Source organism: Eufriesea mexicana, unplaced genomic scaffold (assembly GCF_001483705.2).
Source record: "Eufriesea mexicana isolate 0111107269 unplaced genomic scaffold, ASM148370v2 scaffold307, whole genome shotgun sequence".
In the NCBI taxonomy this organism is placed as follows: domain Eukaryota; kingdom Metazoa; phylum Arthropoda; class Insecta; order Hymenoptera; family Apidae; genus Eufriesea; species Eufriesea mexicana.
Window position 1 is genome coordinate 167,874 of NW_016908458.1, and position 26,738 is coordinate 194,611.

Genomic DNA, 26,738 nt, shown 5'->3' on the forward strand with positions numbered 1-26,738 from the left:
GAGATTAGTTCGACGTCATATTGATTTACAAATACGCGAATGTAGAAATTAGGACTTCCAATTATCCTAGAGAGGTTAGTTTGACGTTATATCGATTTATAGATATATATAATTGGCGAAATAGACTTTGAAAACATAGGTTTCAACAATTTTATCCTTTCTTTTAATAATATACCGATTCAAATCTAGTATGTGTGTAAAACTCGGGAATTTCTGTGTCATTGAGAGGTTAGTTCGACGCCATATTGTTTTATGTAGAAATCGACTTTACGTCACAGTGACATTGTTGCTAAGATAATTTCCTGTGAAATATATTCGATGATCAGTTTGTTCGAAGGAACTGAATATTATTTGTTGAAATATAAAGATGCGTTTAAGTCAGGAAAGTTAATATTGATCGAAGTTGATGAGATGTTTGGTGGAAATTAACCGCCTCTAATTTGTTTCATAAACATCAATTATTTAATTCTCGTCGAAAGGGAGGCACACATGCACGGATATGTTTGATTAAATTTTATGCCCGCCTGAGCATTCATGATTATAAATAGGTACTAATATTATGCAAACTGAAATTACAAAAATTATGAAATTATAATACGAGCTTGTGTGCAACTGTAATACGCTTTTGCAAAAATTGCAATCATCTGTTCGCATGATCATATTCTTGTGGATTAAAAGTTTATACGACGTATTATCACCGAGGGGTTCAACGCGTCGATTATTTATTGTTCACCGTGCGAGTACATTTTATGATCCAATTATATTTTTCATTTAATTCCATGTAATTTTCATATTCTTTACCGAACGAATACGATAAATAGAAATATTGCGTAAAATAATAATAACTGGAAATTGTTTCAGGCAGTGTAACGGCGATATTTATTTCGCTCATTGTTAAATTTTACTTAACGGAGTTCCTCTAATTAAAATATAAATATTTTCTTGTTTCTACGTTTAATGTCAATCGGTATTGTGATAATGTATTTCATATTATGAAATTCAATATCATATGTTATTGGAAATGGCAGTTATTGCTTGATATCAAACAAAGTATTTTTTAATTTTAAAATTGCCAGTGAGAAAACCTTTTTGACTAAAAAATTCTGATTTTATTGAAATTTTGCATAACGCATAACAAAGCACAATTCGTTTCCTCGAAAATTCACTTCACGGGGAAGAAATATAAATTTTCAAATGTCAATAATTTAGGGTAACTAATGTTCAACATTTACGTTCATAAATTTAAATCTGTACGTATATTTTATTTCATTCGGAGTTAGCAACTCGCGGAGAGCTTTCTTCTGCAGAATAAAAGCAAGAAACGTTTGCTTGCTACAAAATCATTTCTTTTTCATTAGAGACCTCGACCACACCGGAAGCACAGTGCTGGCGGCGCTCTTTCGACCGGGCCAGTGTTTTCCTTAAAGTTTATATGATGTTTATGTTACCTTCCTCTCCTCGAGAAAAAACAAAAATGAACTCATCTTGGGAATTAACTATATTTAATACAAACATAATCAACGCGTTCATTAAAATCAGAATTTTCCAGTCAAATATTCTCTACTTATTATTTAAAAAATAAATTTAATGCTATATTCATTAACACATTTTAACAATAAGAACAAAAATACTGCAAAAGATACTAATTCATTGAAAAACAATTATTCAAAAATTGATTTAACTTTAAAATCGAAGCAATAAACGTAATCATAAGCACGTGAAAAATAATCACAGTAAACTTCTCGTCGTTTAACACATTTTCAATTTCCAAAGCGAAATTAATTGTCATTTTTTGACTTTCAAATATTAAAGATGAGAGATACAAATTAACGTATTGCATTTATTATGTATTCAGGAGAAAAGACAGGAATCGATACTTTTTATGTCTCGAACGTTGAAAATAATTCTAACTGCCACCATAAAGACACATCTTGAATAAAATATTGATATTTCCTTAAAGCAAATTCACGAATATTTCACAAGTTCCTGAAAAATTTGGAAATTGAAACACGATCCAGTTCACGACACGATCAATAACGCATTAGGAAATGTCAGTACCGAGTACAGCGACGAAAAGTTAGGTTAGGTTTCGCGCGAGCGAAAGAACAAATATGGCGTCGAGGAAAACGTATCAACGATCACCTGTGGCGCGTGTGTCGTCGTGTTTGTGCTTTATCTTCGTGGCTGATTCTACACCCAGCGTGTGTAAACCCGATAAGCAGCCAATTGTTATCTTATTTTCGAATACGTTAGATTGGATAATTCGTTGGCGGGATTTGTGAAATTCAGCTGACGCGGAAGCATAAAGATCGAACGTCGAAGCGGATATATCGGTGCCATTTTCGATGCCGTGAAATTAATGAATAGTACGTAACTCCAGAACGATGCGGATATACCGTGTATGGAAACGAATTTTTATCAGGACATGCTTTTTTGTGTTTGCTCGATTGAAAGTTACGTATGGGTTGTCAACGTATATTACTGCATGTTATAGCGAATGCTTTCCAATTCGATCAAAATATTTCATTGCTCGCTATTAAACCGGTTATTTTTTATTGAAGCTTTTGATCGATAACGCTGCCATTGTTATATACATATATATATACATACGTATATACGTAGGCGTACGTATTTTGAACTACCATAAGCGAACGAGTCGTAGTTTCTAGGAGTGATATGCACAATGGTCATTTCTATCGGTGAAATTTTAATTGCTTTTCAAAAATATGGGAAATATTACCGTGGTATCTATAATATGTCGAAATTTTCTGCAATTTGAAAATATTTCCTATGTTTCTTCTTTATATGTTTTAAGAATTTATACTTCGACACTGGATGTTAATGAAAATATTCCGAGAATCTTAACACTAAATCTAAGCTAAAAGAAGTGAGAAATTAGTGATTCGGTTAGGTTAGAATCTTAAATATTTCTAAAAGTATTTCCTCTAGCTTCAAGTTCGAACTTATTATCAAAATTTGAGATGACATTTTTGGTTGCTTATTCTCACCTCCGCGGTTTTCACTGTCCGCCGGCTTGACTTGGATAGGACGGTTCATCTGAAACAAGAAAAGGATAATAGTAAATTCAGTTTCTATACTACATTAATTATTAATTTTAAATAAAATACGGAACAAAATATATCAGTAATTTCTGATTTTCGATTTTCTGTCGAAGCGAAAAACAAAATTGCAGTTATAAATACACCGATATCCTTAATCTAAATCATTATATAACCAATCTTTATCAAAATTTTATCCCTAAGACACTAAAAAAAGTATATATATTTTTATTACAGAAAAATGGAACTAAAGTTATTATTCTCAGACCAAGCAAGTATCAAAAAATGTCACTTGCTCCCAAATAATATATTCTACACAGACCCTCGTGACAATACCTCATTCCTCTTCCAACAAACGACCAGATACGATCAATTTACAGAACCACCCTCAAAAAATTCCCCTAGAACCTTTGTCATCCTTACGCGAATACACAACTGGGCAATACATCTAGCTTTCGTCAGTTTGCTCGTGCCTAAACAACATCGTCATCATTGACACGATGAACAATAAAAAGTTAACAATTTTGTCTCTCAAATGAAGAAATTAAAAACGTATTTAATTCCCAATTCTAATTATCAAGCGATCCAAAGTTCGTCTTTTTCCAAACGAGTTTATCCGGCAATTAATTCGCACAATCGACGTTGTACAACATGACAACGCCTTAGCCCCGTTCGGACAAATAACCCGAAACGATTAATTCGCGAAGACACTCGAAAAATTCTGCGGAAATGAAGTAAAAGGGTGTGCCTGTCATCCCGAAGCGAGCACAAAGCCCGCTGGCACGTCTAGCTTCCGTCACTTCGCTCTTGTTTAAACAGCATCTCTGTCGTTGACAGGTCCGATTGTCAGAAAATAAAGGTAGCGAATGGAAAACGGTGACGAGGAACAACAAGCGAGAGAGAAACTGCGAGCGCAGGCCAGGGTGACAGAGAGAGACAGAGGACCGAAGGCCGGGAAAAGGGATCTCCACTCGTCCTTTCTCTCGCCGTTTTGGTTTGCGAAAGTGCGGAACTCCGACACTCGTCCTTCCGCACCATCCTCGCGAAATCTTTTGGACCACTGTGAATGGGTCGAGATCCCAGAGAACAAATAACATTGTTTATTTGTCGGACGGGTCGCGCGACCGCAGAGCGCTCTAGTTCATTCCTAGGGGATGAGAATGCATGATTCATGACGCGGGGGACACGGGTCTGTACTCCGATTCCCTCTCTCCCATACAACCAACCGAACCCCATTCTGTCGGCCTCTCCTTCTATTTCTCCGCCTGTCCACGGGATCCTCCTTTTTCTCACTGCCGAAACCTTCCCGGCCAACCCTTATACGTTACCCTGAAACTCTTCGCGGGAATTTTGTTTACCTGCTCCCTTCAGCCATTCCTCCGATCGAAGATTTCGATCGGATTATACGAAATTTGACGGTTATCGGATTCTATAATGGATACGATAATGTATTGGGACGTGCTGCGTTAGGGCTGTGCGGATTCGAATGCTGCAGGGGTTCTCAACACGGGGTGGCGAGATGCGAATCATTGGGTTCTATTTTCGTGGTAATAAAAATTATATTACTCGGATGATGCATGGAAAACGGTGAATAATTAATGCCTAGCTTAATAAATAAAAATTATCGAATTTTTGAGACTTGGAATTTTCGTTGCTCAGGTTTTGCGACGAAAAGTGATATCGTTTGATCGAGTTATGGGATATTGAATTTTCTGTCAATATACATAATCTTGGAATGGAAATTGTTGATTATAGTATTAATTTAGTATTATTTCCTGATGGTAAGATTTAAATAGCGAATGATCTTGTGGAAGTATTTATTATCGGTTGTGAAATTTATTATTAGGTTCTGTTTCCACCGATAATCACGAGAAAGTGGAATAAAGCTAGTTCACAAAGAAATTCAAGAATGTTTTCAATTTTCTTTTTCCTTTTTTTGAAACAAAATTTTTAATATCGGAATATTATCCACTTCAAAGGCGAAAGAATTGTATTACTTTCTGGAACTAAATGCTAAAGAATGAAACTAATATTTGTCACGAAGTTGTACATTAATCTTCATCTATTTTCCATTTCTATTGAAGGAAATAACCCCCATCGACAAATTAATTACAGATCCTAAATGGGCCCAATTGAGGCTCCATAATCGAAAAAGTAGGACTGCCTTTTAGTCTCGTTTAGAAGCAGCCATATATCTTAAGTACGTCTTGTTTAAAGCCAACAACACGGGAAGCAGTATGGCGTGCAACTTTGGACGATAAATTTCATCGGAAGCCCGAGAATCTGTTTCTTAACGTGGGCATAATATGGCCGAGCATCGTGACCATCTGTCTTCTGACTCGGTGTGTTTTTTTTTTCATTATGCACTATCTCCCGTAAGAATTGTAGGGAGAGAGCACAGTGGGGTAGAAACATACGTGGCAACCCCAAAACTTTTTCCCGTGCATGCACGTCAGATACCACGAGGGGTTGCTTCACAGGGGTCAGTGCCACGACCACGTGGATCTCGTGCAGGAACTATACCCGCTGAGCACAGCAAAGATTTCCGGGTTCAAAGTCCGGTACAGAGTACATTGTTCCTCGGCCTTCCAATTAAATTGCCTTTTATTAGACACTATCTTCGTACTAACCTGGCGAATATTATTGTGCCACATAGGGGGGAAATGGTTCCTTGTGTTCATAAGGAATTTCCTTTTTATCCTTTTCCACACTAGAGATAGTGATTTGTAGTGCATATCTACAGTATAGATATACTTATTGATAAAGAGAAAGAACCACAATAATTATTTATGAATTTTTCTATATTTTTTATGGGTTGAGGTTAGGTTTTTATGCTTTTTATTATTTTAGACACTGAAGATAGTGATTTGCAGTGTATATCTACATTATAGATATATTTACCGACGAAGAGAAAGAACCACAATAATTATTTATGAATTTTTCTATATTTTTTATGGGTTGAGGTTAGGTTTTTATGCTTTTTATTCTTTTAGATAATGGAGATAGTGATTTGCAGTGTATATCTACAGTATAGATATACTTATTGATAAATAGAAAGAACCACAATAATTATTTATGAATTTTTCTATATTTTTTATGGGTTGAAATATATATTGAACATATATTAAAATTAAAAATGCAGTAAAAATAATATATATATATATTTTTCTAAATATTTTGTGTAAAGATTATTTTCAATTTTTAGTATTTTTAATTTTCAGGGAATAAGAAATATGCAGAAGTTTGAAAATCATAACTTTTACTAGCACATATATATGTATGAATATAATATATAGGTGGCAGTAATCGATATGGTTTTATATATACATATATCATGATGTTCTCATTTTAGTTAATATTACGAAATGTATTACTAATAATTATGTTTCAAAAGTACTGGATTCATTAATACTGCAACAATTAAATTTTTAAAATAAATCTTCTGTCTTTCGTGTTTGGTCTCTATACATATAGGAAATTTTCTGAATTTATATAATAAATGGTTAATCGTTATTTCAATATTTCAAAGATTCTAATACAAAGGTTTCCTTCATTAGGTATTCATAGGGAATTTTGGAGTAGACAGTTCTGACATGGGTCACGATCATCTTTTGTCCTCTGTCCTTGTTAAGACATTGGTTAATAGATTCCTATCCTACATCATGAATTCGTGTCCACATTCTTCCCTCAAATTAACTTATTCTGCATTTATAAAATCTCAGTATGAGAATTTCTCTAGTCATTTCATTACTCATCCTGCCACACAAATGACACTCAATTTCCATCAGCCAAAACAGCAAAGCAACACTGAGCAACAGGCATATTTCATTCCAAATTAATGTCAAACCATAAAGTTCTTTATCAAGCAGAAAATTATAACAGCATCAATTCAATTTTCATTTAAAATAATACTAACTTTTAAATTTCGAGTAAATTCCAAATATACATTTCCATATTAATTATAAATAACAAATTTGTACTTCGATATTAAATTTATTTAATTAATTTATCTAGGCAATTTAATAGGCTAATTTATAGAAACACAGTGTTAGATGCAATTACACCACAATTTTTGAAATCAAATTTCCACCCCTAATTTATTTTTATTACAAAAATTAATTCAAAATTAATTTTTCTATCTCACACTCACCATATAGAACAGTTATTTCCACCTTAATCCCCATTCACGTCTTTCCCAAAAATAGCGTGTCACACTAGCCAAGGAACCACATTCCAACACACAGCAATCCATCCCCTCCGAGGTAACCGAAGCACGCAACAAATTCTGAACATACGTGCTACACCTGACAAGCCGATTTTCACTAATGAGAAATAAATTGCTCCCATCGAGCATGCTCATAATTCTCTGTTCAGCGTCGAGGGATCGATTAAATTGTAATGTAACTAGCATTAGATGCGTCTCGGGAGGACCTAGTCATCGCTGCTTATTGTTTAATACCACCTGGAAGCCAATACACCAACGTCAGGTCTCTGTGGATAGACAGGAGAGTCAGGGTGAGGTGGTCGTGAAGTTTAAACAAACAGGAGGATCGATGAGAGGTCGAGAGGGCAGGGCGTGTGACACGGGGTGGAAGAGGAACCGGAAGACGCGTAGTTTCGTGGATAATGAGGGAGAACGATGAGTAAGGAGGCGAAGGACGAAGGGCAGGTCACTTTAAGCAGTGTCCTCTGGTCAGGAAATTAAACTTTGAGTCGAGCACTGGCCATTAGGCGTTTGTTGTTGTCTCGTTGTCAGGGGAACCCCGTGTCCGTATAGATACTGGAACCGAGATACGACGTGCTACACCCCTGCCGTCTCTCCGGGGAAGTTTAACGCTGAATGCATCGTGTAAATGTCACTTACGACCCAAGGGATCTGTACCAGTCAATAACGATCACTGGACGAGACTTCTGCAGGGCCGGTATCGCGGCACAGACGTGGCGATTAATGTTGGGCTGGTATTAACTACCGCTCGTTAACGGTGGCTTCATTATGGACAAATAGTTCCCATTGTGCCTGATTAGCGAACGGAATGAACGTGGGTTAATGATTCCGTCGAGTTGACTGACTGAGATAGGGATACTGACATGGTTGACGATGGATCGTGATGACGAGGTGGATCGGGGTGGAGTATGATTCTTTGGATAATTTGAAACACTGCTTCTCTAATTTTTCTATTATGAGTTACTAATATTATTTTTACCTTTTTATTTCAACGAATTATAATACTAATTATTATTATATAGCATAATTAAATTTTTTTATTATTATATACTATTATTACTATTATAGTAATATTTATTTGATATTCTATTTTGGTAAATTAGTATCATTAGATTTATTTATTTATTTATTTATTTCGGTGGACTGTGATGACGAGGTGGATGGAAGTGGAGTATGATTCTTTGGATAATTTAAAATACTGCTTTTTAAATTCTTCTACCATCAGTTGCTAATATTATTTTTACCTTTTTACTTCGACGAATTATAATACTACTACTTATTATTATATAGCAGTATTATTACAGTATTTTATTATTATATATTATTATTATTATTACTATTATAGTAATATTTATTCGATTTTTTATTTTGGTAAGATCGTAACGTTATATTTATTTATTTATTTATTATTTTTGTTACTTTTATTTTAGGGAAAATATTGTGTTCGTTTAATCGTTATATTTTTCTGAATCAGAAATATTAATTTGATTTTATGTTTAAAGGAATTAGTAAAATTGGTTTATTTTCTTCTTTCCTATTTTTAGGTTAGGAAATTAATAGAATTAATTTGATTGAATTTTGATGAATTAGTAATGTTAGTTATTGTTATTAATATTAGATTATAATAATTTCTCGTATTTTTGTAACTTTCATTTTCACAAATTCCCTTGCTTAGCTGGCATTACACTGCAGAAACAGGTGGCAGGCTCGTAAGATCAGAAGAATATGCAGAAAGCAGTAGTCCCTTAATCAACTCACAGTATTTCACTCTTCCGTGATTGTCACTATATTCTTTCTTGCGTTACTTCCTCGAGCTCTTAGTTAATTAACGTGACATTCATTTTCCAAATTAACACGCGTTTTCCATCTTGTTCAAGTGTAGCTACACGAGCCACTTTCTCGCGTTTGTCGAACCTCGTAACTTTTCTATCCCTAAATTTACCGTAACAATATAAATAATTATAACTTGGACTGTTTATTCTCAAGTCTTCCTTCCTTTCATGTATACATAATACAGAAACAATTCTAAATATAATACATTTATGCCGAATTTTAATTTTTAATCTCAAAACGCTCCCTGCAAATTCAAGGTAAATATTGTGAGATTATTTTTATTAACAATAAAATTTGCAATATATATATGACTCGAATGAAATATATACAAAGATAACTAAATTGGAAAAATAAGTGGACAGAGTGGGGCTAGGGTGGAGCGTTCGAGGGTGTTGTACGAACAAAAGAACATAACCTACAAACTAATTTCCCTGTTCCTATTATACTCGTTAATAAATAATTCAGAGAGGACAATTAAATAATTATACTCTACCCATGGAATAAACGCAAAGTCTGCTGGATTTGTCAAACCCCGTAACCTTTCTTTCGCTAAATTTACCATAACAATATAAATAATTATAAATTGTCACTGATACTTGGACATTCATTCACAAATCTTCCTTCATTCATGTATATATATTACAAAAACAATTCTAAATATACAACATTTATTCGGAATTTCTATTTTTAATCTCGAAACACTCCCTGCAAATTCAAGGTAAATATTGTGAGATAATTTTTACTAATAATAACATTTGCAATATATACGATTCCAATGAAATATATACAAAGATATATATAATAACTAACTAGGTTTAGCTGTTAACAAAAGAAGTGGACAGAGTGTGGGTAGAATAGAGTACAACCCCCTTCGAGGGGGTTGTACAAAAGAACATAACCTATAAACTAATTTCTTTGTCCCTATTATACTCGTTAATAAATAATTCAGACAGGACAATTAAATAATTATACTCTGCCCATGGAACAAACGCAAAGTCTGCTGGATGTAATGGACAACTGGAGGAGCAGCTCCAAGGCGGAAAATAATACACCAACGACGAACTTCCCTTATTAATCGGTGTCCGTCGAGCTCGAGTTGTTCTAGCTTTACGATACAATAAGAAGTCGTAAAGCTACCCCGACAGCAAGTAGAAAGTTAACGACTCATGAACCTTCCTAAGGCACCTAAAAATACTTGCCAAGGTTGAGAATTCGCCCGCGTAAAGATAGGGGTGTAACACCGGCCGCGCCTTTATTTAACGATTTTGTTGCGATCACGTGCCGACTCTTCGACGATTCGTGTCATCGTCGGCCGTGTGCACTTAGAAAATCGATTCCCTTGAGAGCCACCACTCAAGATGGATGGTAATAAGTAAATGTGTTTGCTCAGCCCAGAGCGCGCATCACGAGCAATTAATTAAGCTCGATTATCTATGTACACTGCGGGAAAGCGCGTCTTGCTTCAGTCGGATAGATGCTGAGTAATAGCCATATGCTATAGGAAATATATCGTCTAATCGCATCTGTTCAATTTCATTCCGAGGAGCAACGCGTTTCATCAAAAATTAAAAATTCGTTGGAAAGAGTAGAATTTTAGTTTCGCGAGTTGCTATAATTTTCTGAATGTTAAAATTAAAAAATTATTATTGGGGGATGTAGATAGGGTAGAAGAGAAATCGGCAAAGTTTCCAATAAAAATTGTGACTAACAAGGAGAGTGCAAGTGCTTCGAGTCATTGATTTAGTTGAAACTTTGCAGGTTTGTAGATTTAGTCATGCAGTTCAAGAAAATGTACCATTGTCAGGGCAACTGCTTAAAAGTTTTTGAGGTATTTATGATTGAAGGTTTATTATTTTTAATTTGAGATTTCTTCCCAATAATTATCGATAGTTATGAAATAGCAACATCCGAAAATTGCCATCAGTGTGAGAATTTTCAGACATCGCTATTAGGCCACAATGGCACTTGATAAATATTCGAAATAAATCTGTAATTAAGGCAATAATAAAACTTTAATCATAATATTTCGGAAACTATTGAGTAGTTGCTGTTATAATGATATATTTTCTTGAACTGCATGACTAAATCTACAAACCTGCAAAGTTTCAACTAAATCTATGATCCGAAGGACTTGTACTCCTCTTGTAAGTTCATTATTATGTGAATTCTTACCCTAGCATAGTTGCCGATTTTTGATACACGTAATCAAAATTTGAGGAGACACTTAAACATGTTTCATGACCATGTGGTTAATAATAATAAATCTGATGTGTAGATAATTGGCTGTTTGTGCGAAGATTTGAAATAGCAATCGCTAATTCATTCATAGATGAACTCTGAATGAGTATTTCAAAATTCGATAAAATTTTGTGAGCTCAAAGGATTTGGAAAATTTAATAACTAATGGGGTAAGATAAATAAACTCGATTTTAAAGAAACTAATACTTGTATATCAACAGTGATGCTAGTCATTGATAGCAATTGCTAATTCGTCCATAGATGAGTACCTGAAATTTTTTCCAAATTTTATAAACTTAAAGGGTAGAAAAATATTGGCAGAGCTTATACAAACGACGTGTAGTCGTAAAATTGATTTACCATAAATTCACGCTAATACCAATCGATTGTAACTGTCTCTAACTTGTCCACAGATGAGCTTCACACATCAAGTTCCTCAAGCGCCCCCGAAAATTTCATAAACCAAGTTAATTCGAAAAAATTACACAGCCTAAACGAAGCAAGGTGTAATCAGAAATACAAATTTCAAACATTCCAATCAAATTTACAACGATAACATTCAACAGTCCCAATGTCTAACTCATCCACAGATGACAGCTTCAGCCATCGTTCCCCCGAAACTTTCATCAAATTCTCATAAACGTGGATGACTGGAAAAAAATTCGCATGACTCGACTACCCACCTAACCACCATAAACGAAGCTAAGTGTAGACATAAACAAACACAAATTCCAAATATTTCAACCAAATTTGCAACGATAACATTCAACAGTCCCAATGTCTAACTGGTCCACAGACGAGAGCTCTAGCCATCGTTCCCCTGAAACTTTCATCAAATTCTCATAAACGTGGATGACTGGAAAAAGATTCGCATGACTCGACTACCCACCTAACCACTCTAAAAACTACCCACCCTAAACGAAGCTAAGTATAATCATAAACACAAATTTGAAATTTTCTAACCAAATTTGCAACAGGTTAAGTGTCTAACTCATCCATAGACGAGAGCTCTAGCCACCGCTCCCCCGAAACTTTCATCAAATTCTCATAAACGTGGATGACTGGAAAAAGATTCGCATGACTCGACTACCCACCTAACCACTCTAAAAACTACCCACCCTAAACGAAGCTAAGTATAATCATAAACACAAATTTGAAATTTTCTAACCAAATTTGCAACAGTCCCAGTGTCTAACTCATCCATAGACGAGAGCTCTAGCCACCGCTCCCCTGAAACTTTCATCAAATTTTCATAAACGTGGTTGACTGTAGAAAAACTCGCATGACTGACTACCCACCTAACCGCCCTAAAACTACCCACCCTAAACGAAGCTAAGTATAATCATAAACACAAATTCAAAATTTTCTAACCAAATTTGCAACAGTCCCAGTGTCTAACTCATCCATAGACGAGAGCTCTAGCCACCGCTCCCCCGAAACTTTCATCAAATTCTCATAAACGTGGATGACTGTAAAAAAACTCGCATGACTGACTACCCACCTAACCACTCTAAAAACTACCCACCCTAAATGAAGCTAAGTATAATCATAAACACAAATTCAAAATTTTCTAACCAAATTTGCAACAGTCCCAGTGTCTAACTCATCCATAGACAAGAGATCTAGCCACCGCTCCCCTGAAACTTTCATCAAATTCTCATAAACGTGGATGACTGTAAAAATATTCGCATGACTTGACAGAACAACGTGTGAGAGTGAAAGGGATTTAAAACGACGAATTGATCACCGTATGATTTCGAGTAGCGATAAAATCCTGACTGCTCTGCTCCGACTAGTCGCTAGGCACAGCCCTCGTGGCGCGCAATTAAATTAACCGTATTTATATCCTTTCCCTGGTCTTCGCCCCTCGCGGATCCTTCGCCCCGAATAACCCAATTCTTTTCTCTTACGGGAAGTACGATTCCTAGAAAGCCACGCAAAATCCAGATAGGGGATAGGTGGAGGCTGATAACTGCCGAATTGAATGGTGAATGCCGCTTCGGAAATTGAATAAGCTATCGTGTCTGAGCCGAGCCGTCGAGCGAAGCCCGGTATTTGACCTGGCTGCGTGCAATCAATGTACTGATTGGAGATAAGGGCTCACCCTGTAGCCCCTGGCATCCTCTCCGGCATGATTTATATACGTACGGTCTTCGCCGGCGATGTATTCATTACTTGATTACCCTTCGGCAAGTTAATACCGTCGTGACCGTGTAACGAGCCAGATATCAGGATACCTTATAGTCTGCTCGCCCCCAATTTATGATCGATGTATTCTTTTTCCTATTGTGATACGCCCGACGAGTAATTACATCGTCCAATTTCGCGTTTCAATTTTTCTCTCCTTTTTTATTCCTATTTTCTCCCGAGGGCAGATATTTTAGGGTTCGATGGATAATTTGTTGGAGACTACAGATGGATGGGATTGGGCTTGTCTGGAGGAGCGCTATGTTTCAGATGATTCCAGGGAGAACTTAAGGCTGGATTTTTCGGGATCTCTCTTTCCTTTTTATCGTCGAGTGATTGGTATTTGGAGATTATATGAAAATTGAGTATAAAACGAGAGAGGATAAAAGGTTTATTGACCATTAAGCACTCGGATAGCAGAGGATCTTAGGCACGGTATCTCTTGGTTAGCACCTTCGATAATTGATGGGGTTTTGGTAAATTCCGTTTAAAGTGATATTTTAGATCCGCCATATTTCATTTGGAGGATATACAAAAATTTTTTAACGGTTGAAATTGATTTAGTCTCGATCTCGTTAATGAGATTTGATATTTCCACTGTGTCTAAACACGTGGTTCAAAAGTCAGATTTTAGGGTTGTAGCATTACCAAGTATTATAATTTCAAAAAATTCTCTTATTGTCTAAACACTTGGTCTAAACGTCAAATTTCAGGGATATTGTGTTCAAATATTGCAGCAGTACCAAGTATTACAATTTCAAAAAATTCTTTTATTGTTTAAACACTTGGTCTAAACGTCAAATTTCAGGGGTGTTGCGTTCCATTACTGCAGCACTGCCAAATATTATAATTTCAAAAAATCCTCTTACAATTTAACCCTATACATAAGAAACTTAATACTATACTTACCATGACCGGTCAAATGGCTGATAAATGAAAAAATAAAAGATCCATAAAAAAAGAAAAAAGAAAATGCGAAAAGAAAAATGAAAAATTAATTTATATGGATAACCAAAGCGATAATATTGAGTACGGAATTTTTACTGAAAATTATGAATTGCTCATTTAGATCATGATAGGTTCATTGTTAAAAAAGAAACGTAAAAGGAATTTTCTGGATTTTCCAAACTAGGTATCTAATTTGAGCTCACCTTTCTTCGTAATTTCACGGATTCTAAAAATTTCAAAAATGCCCTCACCCTGTATTTTAACCCTTTTCACTCGAGAGGCGCCTCTCAGTCTCCATTTGATAAAATTTCGAAGCCCGATATTAATTAATATATGAAATTTAAAATAATGTAACAATATGCGAGGTAAAGAAATTAAATGATTCTACATGTTGATTATTATACGATTTCTAATCTACTGCTCAAAAAATATCCTCAGCCTTATGGCAGAAAATTTGTCGACTCGTACCCTTCTGTAGCGAAAAAATTGTGGAGCTGAAAGGGTTAATTGGGAAATACGTGAAACTGTAGAAAGAAGCAAGAAATGAATTTCCTCGACTGTTCAAATCCCACAAAGTCTACAGGCCACGAAGAGTCTACACCGCGAGTCAAAGATGCAACCACGTAGCCGCAAAGACAAGTACGATAAATCCGGTTTATCAGCACTCTTAGGGTTGGGAATGAGCGAGAGCTAGCAGAGGCAGGGCTCGAGTTAACTTCGATAATTTGCCGCACGCGTATCCAGCCGGAAACCGTGCTCCGCGAAATCTGTACCCGCGCCTGTACCGCTAATACAGTTAATTTGTCGACTGCTCCAAAAGCAAATGCACTTCTCCCTACGTTGAACGTTGGATGCCACAGAGGAGCATAGCGGTTCGGATTGCCTCCTAGCATATTACGTCTAAATGGATTCTAGCCGAACTAATTGGCGAATTAATTGAAATTCCAAAATGAATCGAATCATTCAAGCGATCGTAGTTCGACGGGCGGCCGCTAGATCTCGCCGCTGTGTTTTTAAGAGAACCAATCGTTGCGCCATTTCCGTGGCGCTGATCAATAATGAAACGTATCTATGAGAGCGATCATGAAAATCATTGCACCACCGTCCAACCCTATTGTTCTCAACGTGACAGTATTGCGTACAATTGCCAAATGAATTTGCCCGTCATATCGCACGGTTAGCGAGTTATCAGCTTCACTTCGTTTTTTCTTCCTTTTTTCCCCCATTTTTTCCTTTTTTTCTTTTTTTTCCTTTTTTTTTTTTTTTTTTTTTTTTTTTTTTTTTTTTTTTTTTTTTTTTTTGCTGCCAACAAACAATGTGACTTCGGACCAGTGATAACTCATATTGAAACCTGGGTTACGATGCAACGTGGTATGAATAAACACGCACCTGCGTCCCTCCGCGTTGGAACATTGCCTGACTGTCTCTACCTGTACGCTAGCTTGCTTGCGCGTTTTCATCGTGATTATAAATAGGATTCGCGTTTTATTGTCAAGCCCGAAGTACGGTACGATTGAACATAACGCCGCGGAACGAGCGTCAGCTACGAACGCGTGTACGGAGGCACGGGCAGATCCGGCGAAATATATGGCGGAAAAAATGCCTGCGTTAGCGTGATTCAACGTTACCAACAGATAACACGGTTTGTTTAAAAATGCGTATCTTCTGGATTTGTTTACACACCGTTGCTCGTTCGCTCAGCTGTAGATAAGTTTTATCGGCTCACTGACGAAGTGATTCTGGCGTGATGCGTTTCTAACTCGCCTGTATTTCTTTTTATTGCTTTTAATTGTCTCCCATTTTATATCGCTTTGTATTATGTTTTGTATTATTTTTATATTTATTTTTGTATTATGTTTAACTATTGGACCTCCTTTTTATTATTGACAGAACAGTGCGTCCTTAATTATTAATCCGTAATACGTGCGTTTATTTATAATGACACATTGAGCCTGAAATATTATCTTTCCTAAGTTCGAATATCTTAATACCTAATAATAAATTAAGAAGAGATTATGTTTAATTATTGTACTTCCTTTTTATTATTGACAGAGCAGTGAATCGTAAATTATTAATTCGAAATGCGTGAGTGCATTTACAATGACACTTTAAGTTTAAAATATTATTTTTCCTAAGTTCGTATTTTTTAATACCGAATAAAAAATTAAGAAGTGATTATGTTTAATTGTTGTACTTTCGTTTTATTATTGACAGAGCGGTGCATCCTAAATTTTTAATCAGAAATGCATTATTTTTCGTAAATTCGTATTTTTTAATACCTAATAATAAATTAAGAAATGACTTCTCATGTTAATTAAATTGCAGAGATTTGATATTCACAGATGAGCGTGCGATCGATAAATAGAAATATTAAAATACTATAATAATTGGTGATTCAAGAATGATGTATAATTTTCAATTTTTATGTTTTTCTTTTTCTTTCGCACTGCTAATATTATTTTCCATTATATAGGTTTTGGGATGAATGAACATATAAATTCAAGCTTCCATCATTTTTAAATACACAGAATGTTTCAGTGTTTCAATGTCAAAGGTTAGTATTTTTTAGAAATTGAAATAAGGGAAAGATTTCATTTCAAATTTGAAAATTTAGGATTCATGCGAAAGAGTGGATACGATTTGCAAATGGATGAGTTCAGAGTGTAAACCCCATGAAACAAGGGGTTAATAGCTCGGCAGTAAATAACGTGTCAAGATTGTCGACAAGGAAGCATGGATGGCGTTTGACATTATTTGCGACGTATAATGTGATTTTGAAATTATGATTTGTGTGTCGCGATACACACGTATCTTCGTAATTAACAAGAGTACAGTAGTTGGTGGATGAGATTTCTCTGTTTCGTTATTATATCGATATCAAATGGTGTATTTAATTATTCGTATTTTATTTCTATAACGATGGAATTCGTAATTGAGATTTCAACAATATTCCGCGTCTCTGGTATGGGTAGGTTTATAATTGCGAGTGACGTCCGACTCGCGTGAGGGGTTGCAAGTGATAGAAGCATGAAATTCACGCGCCAATTATACTTTTGACCGTTTTCTAGATACGAATCGAAAACGTGTGCTATATTCGACTCTTGTATTTTATAGCAGAGGTTTGGATAGTAATATTTAATGTAGAATGAAATATTTTTCTAATCGATAAATCTGTTTTCATTATTTTTTAGGTGGCTACTGTGAAGGCCTATTATGACACGTCTAACATATCAAATTTTTGGCAGACGCACATAAAGAAATGGAATTTTTTTATTGTCACACGAACACTGACAATAGTTCCAAGATACGAGGACTTTCAAAATTTTAATTTAAACGTTTTAATTTAAAACACTTTCCAAATTTTTAGGTTAGTCAAAGTCGCGTCATGGAGCCTTAATCGGTTAATTTTGACAAAGAATACCTTTCTCAGTTACTATCAAACTGTCTCCATCATTTACTATACTCTGTACAAAGAGATATATAAAACTGGCCACACTTATAATTTTCTAAATATCTATAATCAACAAATTATTATAATCTGAATCCACTATCTTCTAGAGTCTAGAGTCAAGATACTATACAAGTCATACCATGAAGTCTTAGTCAATTATAGTTGATTAGAAATATTATTTTCTTCCAACTATTGGATGACTGTGACCATCAGTTTCTATCTATACATAAAACCATTTATCTCTATAATTTTTGAAATACCTAAAACCAGCAGAGTATCATAACCTGAACCAACTATCTTCCAGAGTCTAGAATCTTGACACTAGTCAAGTCATATCATACTTCATAACAAATATAATTCTGTTTGCTATTACCAACTGAAAATCTCCATCACGTTCTACACACTGTCAAAAAAGATATATAAAACTGGCCATCTTTATAATTTTCTAAATATTTAAAACCAACAAATTACCACAGTCTAAATATACCATTTTCTTAAATCTAGAATCTGGACATTACACAAATCATTTTATAAAGACTTAGTCAATTATAATTGTGATATATAATATTATTTTATTCCAATTACCAGATGACTGTGACCATCATTTTCTAAATACTGTCAACACATAAAATTGTCAACCTCTATAATTTTTTAAATACCTAACATCAGCAAGGTACCACAAACTGAACCAACTATCTTCCAAAGTCTAGAATCCTGACACCAGTCAAGTCATAATACTTCACAGCAAATATAATTTTGTTTCCCATTACCAACTAATAATCTCCACCACGTTCTACACACTGTCAAAAAAGATACATTAAACTGTTCACCTCTATAATTTCCTAAATATCTAGAACCAACAAATAATAGTTTAAAGCCACCATCTTCTAGAGTCTAGAGTTAAGTCACTAAGCAACTCATATTATAAAACCTTAGTCTATTATAATTGTGATAAATAATATTATTTTATTCCCAATTGCCAGATGACTGTGTCCATCATTTTCTACATACTGTCAACACATAAAATTGTCAATCTCTATGATTTTTTAAATACCTAACATCAGCAAGGTACCACAACCTGCACCAACTATCTTCCAAAGCCTAGAATCCTGACACTAGTCAAGTCATATAATACTTCGCAGCAAATATAATTTTGTTTCCTACTACCAACTAATAATCTCCACCACGTCCTACACACTGTCAAAAAAGATACATCAAACTGTCCATTCCCATAATTTTCTAAATATCTAAAATCAACTAGGTACTCCAGCTTATCAGTCCATCAGTCTATCTACATCTACATCACAGACACGTCAGAGTCGATCGGTCATCCCGGAACAAAGAATACACCCTTTGTATCTTAGTTTCCAAAAAGCCTGGCCCACAATTTTCACGGCTAGAATATGATGCACTGTTTCGACATCGAATTTTTTACGCAACCACGCCTCTTCGGCACGAAACACCCGGTCGTCCTGCCTATCCAATTTCTCACTCCTTTTTTTTTCACTCCCCGACCCCCACCCCGCAGCCGATCACTTTTTTCCCTAACACTCTACAAATATTTGAACGCCGGCTACAGCCCCGCCGAAAGAGCATTCGAGTCGAGTGAGCTTTCGCGTCCCCAGGCCAATCACCGTTCACCGATTGTAATCTAAGCCAATGCCTGGGCGCGCATTAAATGTCAAACGTTATTCGTCCCTCTATTTCGTGACGCCGACGGCGACGATGCCGACGTCTACGTCGATCCACGGGTGTTGTTGCTAGCGGTCTGTCAGACGGACGTTCGAAAACCACCACCGATACCGACTTTCACAAACGTTTAGCGCTGCTTTTGACATGGCCGACCCACGCTCCTGGCCTCTGCGGTCCGCGGCTTCAATCGCGGACCCTGTTCCAGCATATCATTGAACTACGCGGTGGAACAGTGAACCTCATTCGATGGATCGTGCAATAAAATCATGCAGGTCAAGTTTAAGTTAACCATGACGATTTCCCGACATCGGGTAAAATGACGTGCTAGTGATCACGATGGTTGACGAGACGTCAGGAACCTGTGAAAGATTTTGCAGGACTTGTGTTGCGATGACAATAATACATGGAAGACGTGCCTTACTGTCCTTTTTGAGGATTAACGAATTATAAATTAAAGACAGGGACTATGGACAGCAATACTTGGGACTAAACCTAACAGACGCACTGATGCACTTGCGACTGACCCACCAAAACGCTAAACAGACATACACATAAACCATAAAACTAAACAATACCAAAGGGAAACTTCCCTGACAGTTTCTCTCTCCTAAACCAAAGTACTGTTAAAACTCCTTGTACAATTAAACACACTATTTTTCTTACACCTACAATCATTCTCCACCAATCACCGAAAACCTAGACTAGACTAGACAAGACAGACGATAGTTAGAAGTCAAAGACGAAACATCAGACGGTTTGTAGAAGTCAGATAGAACACAAGAAGGTAGCTATGAGGCAAAACGAGAAGTCAAAGACGTGAGACGCAAGACAAGACATAAAACGTCAGAAGACGGAGACGATACAACACATACACAAATCACTCGTACAACTTGTAGCGACCATCATTCTCGCCTTCGCTATTAGATGGATTCCGCCTTCGAGGACTTTCCCGCAAGTCCTCGGAAACCTCCAGTTCCTACATACATAACTTCCCGACCTTCCAATAGTATCCCAGTGTCTAAGGCAGGGCCTGCCAGGGTGGCCTTACCGATAAGTGAGCTAATAGGCCCAGGACGAAACGCATCCCTTCCTTTTCCTTTCGTCCCTTCTAGCTACGCTACAACGGAGGATACCTGCGACTAGCCGCCATCAAACGATGGTGAGGGAGAACCCCCACAAACTCATCAAATCGTGTAATAAAGTGTACATACAAAACAAACTGCGCCTTGTTACACAGCCTAAGTGCTCAGTACCCCGTAAGGATTCGGCATACCGAGAAGGAGGCATCAACGATTAACCAATGTGCCTTCGTCACGCAACAACTTGTATAATTCATTGTTTCAGTTACAAGATTCACGTGTGATGGCACCTGATGCGTCAGATCGTGGAGTAGAATAATGTAGGTTAGTAATTTTAGATCGTCGATGGTGTACGAAATGGCACGCATGGAATGTAGAGGGATCTTACAATTCTAAAGTTAGACGTGAGTCAGAGGTCTAGAAGAGTTGGGTCAGTTTTTGTTTGGATTACGTGATTGGTGCGAGATGGTACTTGATTTGTTAGATCGTGAGATGAGATGATATTGATTAGTAACTTCGGGTTATCAGTGGTACACGAGATAGCACGCGAGTGACGTAGACGTGTGATGAGAGCATTGTTACTCTGAAAATAGGAATGAGTCAGAGGTTTAGGAGGAACTGTGCAAGTTTATGTTTGGATTATGAAATCGTGGTGGGTGTACACTTGGGTAGCAAGGATGAGTTAAAGGTTTGGAGGAATTGATTAATCTATAGTTATCTAGAACACGTACTATACCTTTGCTGAGTGCCAAAATTAATTGAAGAAAGAAAAAACAGATGCTAATTGATGCTCATGAATATTGAAAATAATTAATATAATAATTATAAAAATGTACTAATGAAATAAAATAGATTATTAATAAAATATATTGTTATAATATATAGTTGTGTATATAGTGTATTGTTAATAAATATATATATAATATTTATATTTACATGTAAAAATATAATTAATATTTAAGAAAATTATTAATTAACTTATTATAAATTCATGATATATGTTTAGATATTGTGTGCACAGGTAATAAGGTAATTAGATGTTCGTAATTACGTATTTATCTCAATGAAAATCAGAACAGTTTAGAATCGATCGCTCTAATTTTCATAGTGATTGTAATATTAATTATAGTAAGATTTTCATTCCCTGGGAAATGTTCCCTTTGTTAAATGTCAAGTAATGCAGGAGATTTTTCTTAGAAAGAATGGTTTCCCAACGATTTTAAGCCCTGCTATGTCTGAATAGAATTTAGGTCGATGGATTGTACCGATTGCTCCATTATTTGAAATGGTCCTTCTGCTCTCTACGGCTGGCGGAACTTTTATATAGAATTTTGGCACGTTTGGCATCGAAGCAATTAGGAGAGCAAGGAATATTTGTGTAATCTTAACACTGCAAACTTTAAAATTGAAAACCCGTAATCCGCACGAGAAACAGACAGTATTTCGTGTTAAATGGTTAACGATATCACTTTATTCTTCGCACAGTACCACGAATTTTCTATTAATTATGCAACATTGTGTTTCGATTGAAATATTTTTCATTAAAAAAAATTGTGTCATCAATATGTTTAATCACAAATTTTTACAGATACGTAAATAATTTTGTGTCAAATATTTACATACCCACAAATCAGCGCCTTATTATGAATTTTTATTATTATGATAAATCTTTAAACACTTCATAATATATATCTTTGTATTATGATAAGTCACAAATACTTCACTTCAAGAATGATAAGTGCCTAGGAATAGTCTAATACATTAACAGAATTATCCACATTATAAGTAATAAAAATATTCATCACAAATTGAGTTCCTTATGGTCAATTTTTGGAAGCTTCAAACACTTCATCATGAATACAATAAATAGCCAAAAACAGACAAGTACATCAACAGACCTTGACAATTTAATAATATATTCAGTATTACGCAAATTAAAAACTAAGCAAAACTTCTAAAATCACAAATTGCGTTTCATAAGATGCTAAATTATCGATGGTACTTTACAATAGTCACAACAAATATTGAAATACATGCTAGAAAACTAATACTTCGTATATCGAACCTCATCCAAATCACAAACAGCCGAACAAGTCCGATTGCCATAATAAATCCCTTATTAAATCTTCAACGACTCCTCACCACAATGGCAATAAATATTCAAAGATACAAAAATATGTCAACTAATCTTAATAATTGAATAATACATTTAATATTAACCAAATTAAAAACGAAAAAAGACTTCTAAAATCACAAATTAAATTCTACAAGATGCCAAATCATCGATGATACTTCACAATATTCACAACAGATATCCAAATACAAGTCAGAAAACCTAATATCTCCTATATCCAACCTCATCCAAATCACAAACAGACGAATAAATCCGATTGCCATATTAAATTCCCTATTAAATCTTCAACAATCCCTCACCACAATCACAATGAATATTTAAAGACACAAAGATGTCAACAGATTTTAATAATTTGAAAATATATTCAACATTAACCAAATTAGTATCGAAGCCAAAGTTCTAAAATCGCAAATTAAATTCCATAAAATGTCAAACCTTCGATGATGCTTCACCATAGTCACAAGAAATTTCCAAATACAAGTCAGAAAACCTAATACCTCCTATATCCAACCTCACTCAGATCACAAACACGCGAATAAGTCCGATTGTCATATTAAATCCCCTATTAAATCTTCAACGACCCCTCGCCACAGTGACGATAAATATTCGAAAATACGTGGATGCGCGAACGGGAAGCCCAACACTCGAGCGACGTGGCTCTCGGAATATTTTATAAATATCAATCCATATCGCGGTACATATTTCCCATTGGAGTCCGGCAGGGTGGGCAAGTCGGAGGAACGGGTGGTCTGGTTTTAGGATTGATGAGCCAAGCAAAGCAGCGGAGCCATGTGGCGGGCTACATTACCACGGCGTTATGCGCTGGCACATTCACGTGTGCTGCTGCATTAATTGATGTACGTCTCTGCATCAACACCGACCCGCCTTCTCGTGAGAACCCGTCATGTGTTCTGTTCAACGTTTCCGATACAAACGCGGCCAGGGTACATATAGGATGGGCAACGTCAACGCGAAGGAAGCACCCGATCGACAGGAAGACAGGTAAATGGACGCGGAGCCACCGATCGAAAGCACATCGTTTATACCGAGATAATTTATTTCGCTCGCCAACTAGGTCGCATATTACGTAAAAACGGCGTATCCTCGTCGTACCTCGCGATGTCGATAGCGAAATCTTTAGAACGTTTATTTATCGTGCTATTCGCAGGCCAAGATGGAGGATAGAAGCTGTATCGTACATTCTCTTCGGAGCATTTAGGCTTCGCATTATTTTAATAATTAATTACGTTACATGATATTTTCACATTTCCTAATCGTTATTATTATTGCTATTATTATTGTCATCGGAAGTATCATGCGATTTTTGGCCTGTAGAAAAATATAAAAGGAGTATGGAAATTAGAGAAGGCAAGTCAAGATGGAGGATGAACATTGTATCGTATATTACGTATGATTCTAATAAATTATGTCTGTTTGTTATACGATATTTTTGCACTTTCGTGTCATTATTGTTATCATTTTTATGTGTTATTATTAATTATACAAGAGTCTTGTGGTATATCGAATTTAATTTAGTTAATTATAGAACAGTATAAAATTTCTGATTATTTTGGAAAATTCAATTCAAGTGGTTGAAATTGTTATAAAATATACGGGTTAGAGGAATTATTTTAGTTGGACGAATTTTTAACCACTGGAGGTATGATTCTAATAAATTATGTCTGTTTGTTATACGATATTTTTGCACTTTTGTGTCACTATTATTATCATTTTTAAATGTTATTATTACTAGACGAATCTTGTAGTGTATAAAATTTAATTTAATTAGTTAAAGATGAACAGTATAAAATTTCTGAATATTTTTGAAAATTCAATTCAAGTGGTTGAAGTTGTTACAAAATATACGGGTTAGAGGAATTATTTTAGTTGGAGGAATTTTTAAACTCTGGAGGTAAGAAACGTGAAATTAATTGGAACGTGTTACTGCAGTTATATGTACAGCGATGGTAATTAATTACGTACAAAAGATAAATGATTAAATCCAACGAAGTCGATCTCTGAATACCAATATTACGTTTCTCGAAATCGAGCGAATATTAACACTAGAACTACCAACCCAGTGAAAATGACTGTTCCCAGAATTCTCCTTTTCGCAATCCCCGAACACATAGACCTGTTTTAAGAATAAAATTGGTATCAACACGTATTAAGAAAGAACCGTAATCGATATATTCACTCATATTCATCGTACCGCTAGAAATTACTATAATCTGTGCACGTTATAGTTAAACGTGCCCACTAAAGATCGGTAGTCCTATTGTTAAAGAGGAACGAGATTGCACAAGTAGGAACCAATGTTTCAACGTCCACTAGCAAGTTTCTTGTTAACCGAGGTTAAAATTCATTTCATCCCATGCCATACAAAAATACCAAAAAACACTTCCCTCTCCATAAAAAAAAAAAAAAAAAAGGAAAAGCAAGTTAAAATCACCATAGCTAATAGCCTTAGCCTAAATGGAGAATCTATTGAAAATTCGTTTGAAAATCCGGTCCGAGGTTCGTTTTGACCGCGTTATCCGCTGGTCCGATAAAGACTCCGCGGGATTCGAGGAACACGTTCGAAAGCTGAACGTAGACACGCCCGCTATCGAGCAGCTGCGTTTCTTCGCGTGCGCCCGCACGTACAGTGCGCCTAATGCACTCCGACACGTATGCGTGCACACGTGCGACGCTGCCCGGTCGGTAAGTGGGGAGAGGCGGCGCGCCATTGTAAACGCTCGCGTACAGCCTGTACAACATATGGATACATATAACGTAACGGTTGCGCACATGCCGCCAGAAATAACCGCGCGTAAACATACGCAGGGAAATCTTTCACGGGTTCGATGCGTGCCGAGCGAGCGATATAAAGGCGACGCGGCCGAAATCCGTGGCAGCTCGTAAACTTGGCGTAGACGCGCGCCTTTTCCATCCGCACGCGCGTCTACGTTTTTACGACCGTGGTCTACGCGTTAACGGTGCTAGTCGCGCGTTCGACACCTCGTGACTGGACTCCCGGATTCGCGAAAAAGAACACGAAACGGACGTCGGACGCAGACTTATGTCAGTGTCTATACTGAAACATCTGTCACTCTTTGACCGTAAACACCGACTTTCGATCTGTTTCGTCGCCTGGACGTTTGTTTCTCTTTTCCAAACGGTATAGTCGAGTCCACTTGACCGAATGAATCCAGTGAGAATAAATATCGCGAATACACGTTGCTTGCACTAGGATCGCAATCCCTGCGTAGTTATGACAGTATATACGTTACGTTGGACATACGTTGGATGCCGGAACGATGACGTTAGGCTGGCAGCTGTTGGTACAGTCTGTGGATAATTCACTCACCATTTGTAAGTCGTTCCGACGCGACGATACAACTTCCACTATGTGAACCATTGGTGACAGCTGGATTCGCGCGCGTGAACGACTCGTCCGATGGGAAACGGGGCAACGCGGTGTCTGGAAGGTGGGTTCGGCTGCAGAGCGTAGTCACAGGTAGCGTATCGCACCGGATGAGAGCGTGGTTCACTGTCGTGTATCACGAAGCGCGATCACGGCGCAGGACGGCAGCCAGGAGCGTGTTTAATTCGTCGCGCGTCCGCGCGCCGCCGAGAATCTCCGAAGCGTCGTTATATTGCACGTGTTTCCGGCCAGATTTTCACTTGCACGAAAGGAACACCGGTGTCTCTCCTCCTCTCTTACCCTTCGATTCTCCCCCCTCACTCCCTCTCACTCTGTCTACACACTGTACGTGCACACTGGCTTCGCTCGCGATATTCCGCGACCACGTATCCGGATAAACTGCGCGGGCTTTCGGCACGAATAGGGTTCGCGCGTGTATATAGGCGCGCGCGGTCGGTCCTTGCGGGATAGAGAAAGAGGGAAAGA

The 26,738-nt window shown here is 36.6% G+C and overlaps 1 protein-coding gene across 2 annotated transcripts in view; it reads right to left on the reverse strand.

Annotated features, from left to right (window-relative positions):
• The window catches only part of bru3 (CUGBP Elav-like family member bruno 3), a 552,999-nt gene that overhangs the window by 134,323 nt on the left and 391,938 nt on the right, over nucleotides 1-26,738 (reverse strand). For both annotated transcript variants that reach the window (XM_017911632.1, XM_017911631.1), the window contains exon 2: nucleotides 3,009-3,057. In XM_017911632.1, the coding sequence (XP_017767121.1) occupies nucleotides 3,009-3,057 (49 nt within the window). The remainder of the gene's footprint in view (nucleotides 1-3,008; nucleotides 3,058-26,738) is intronic.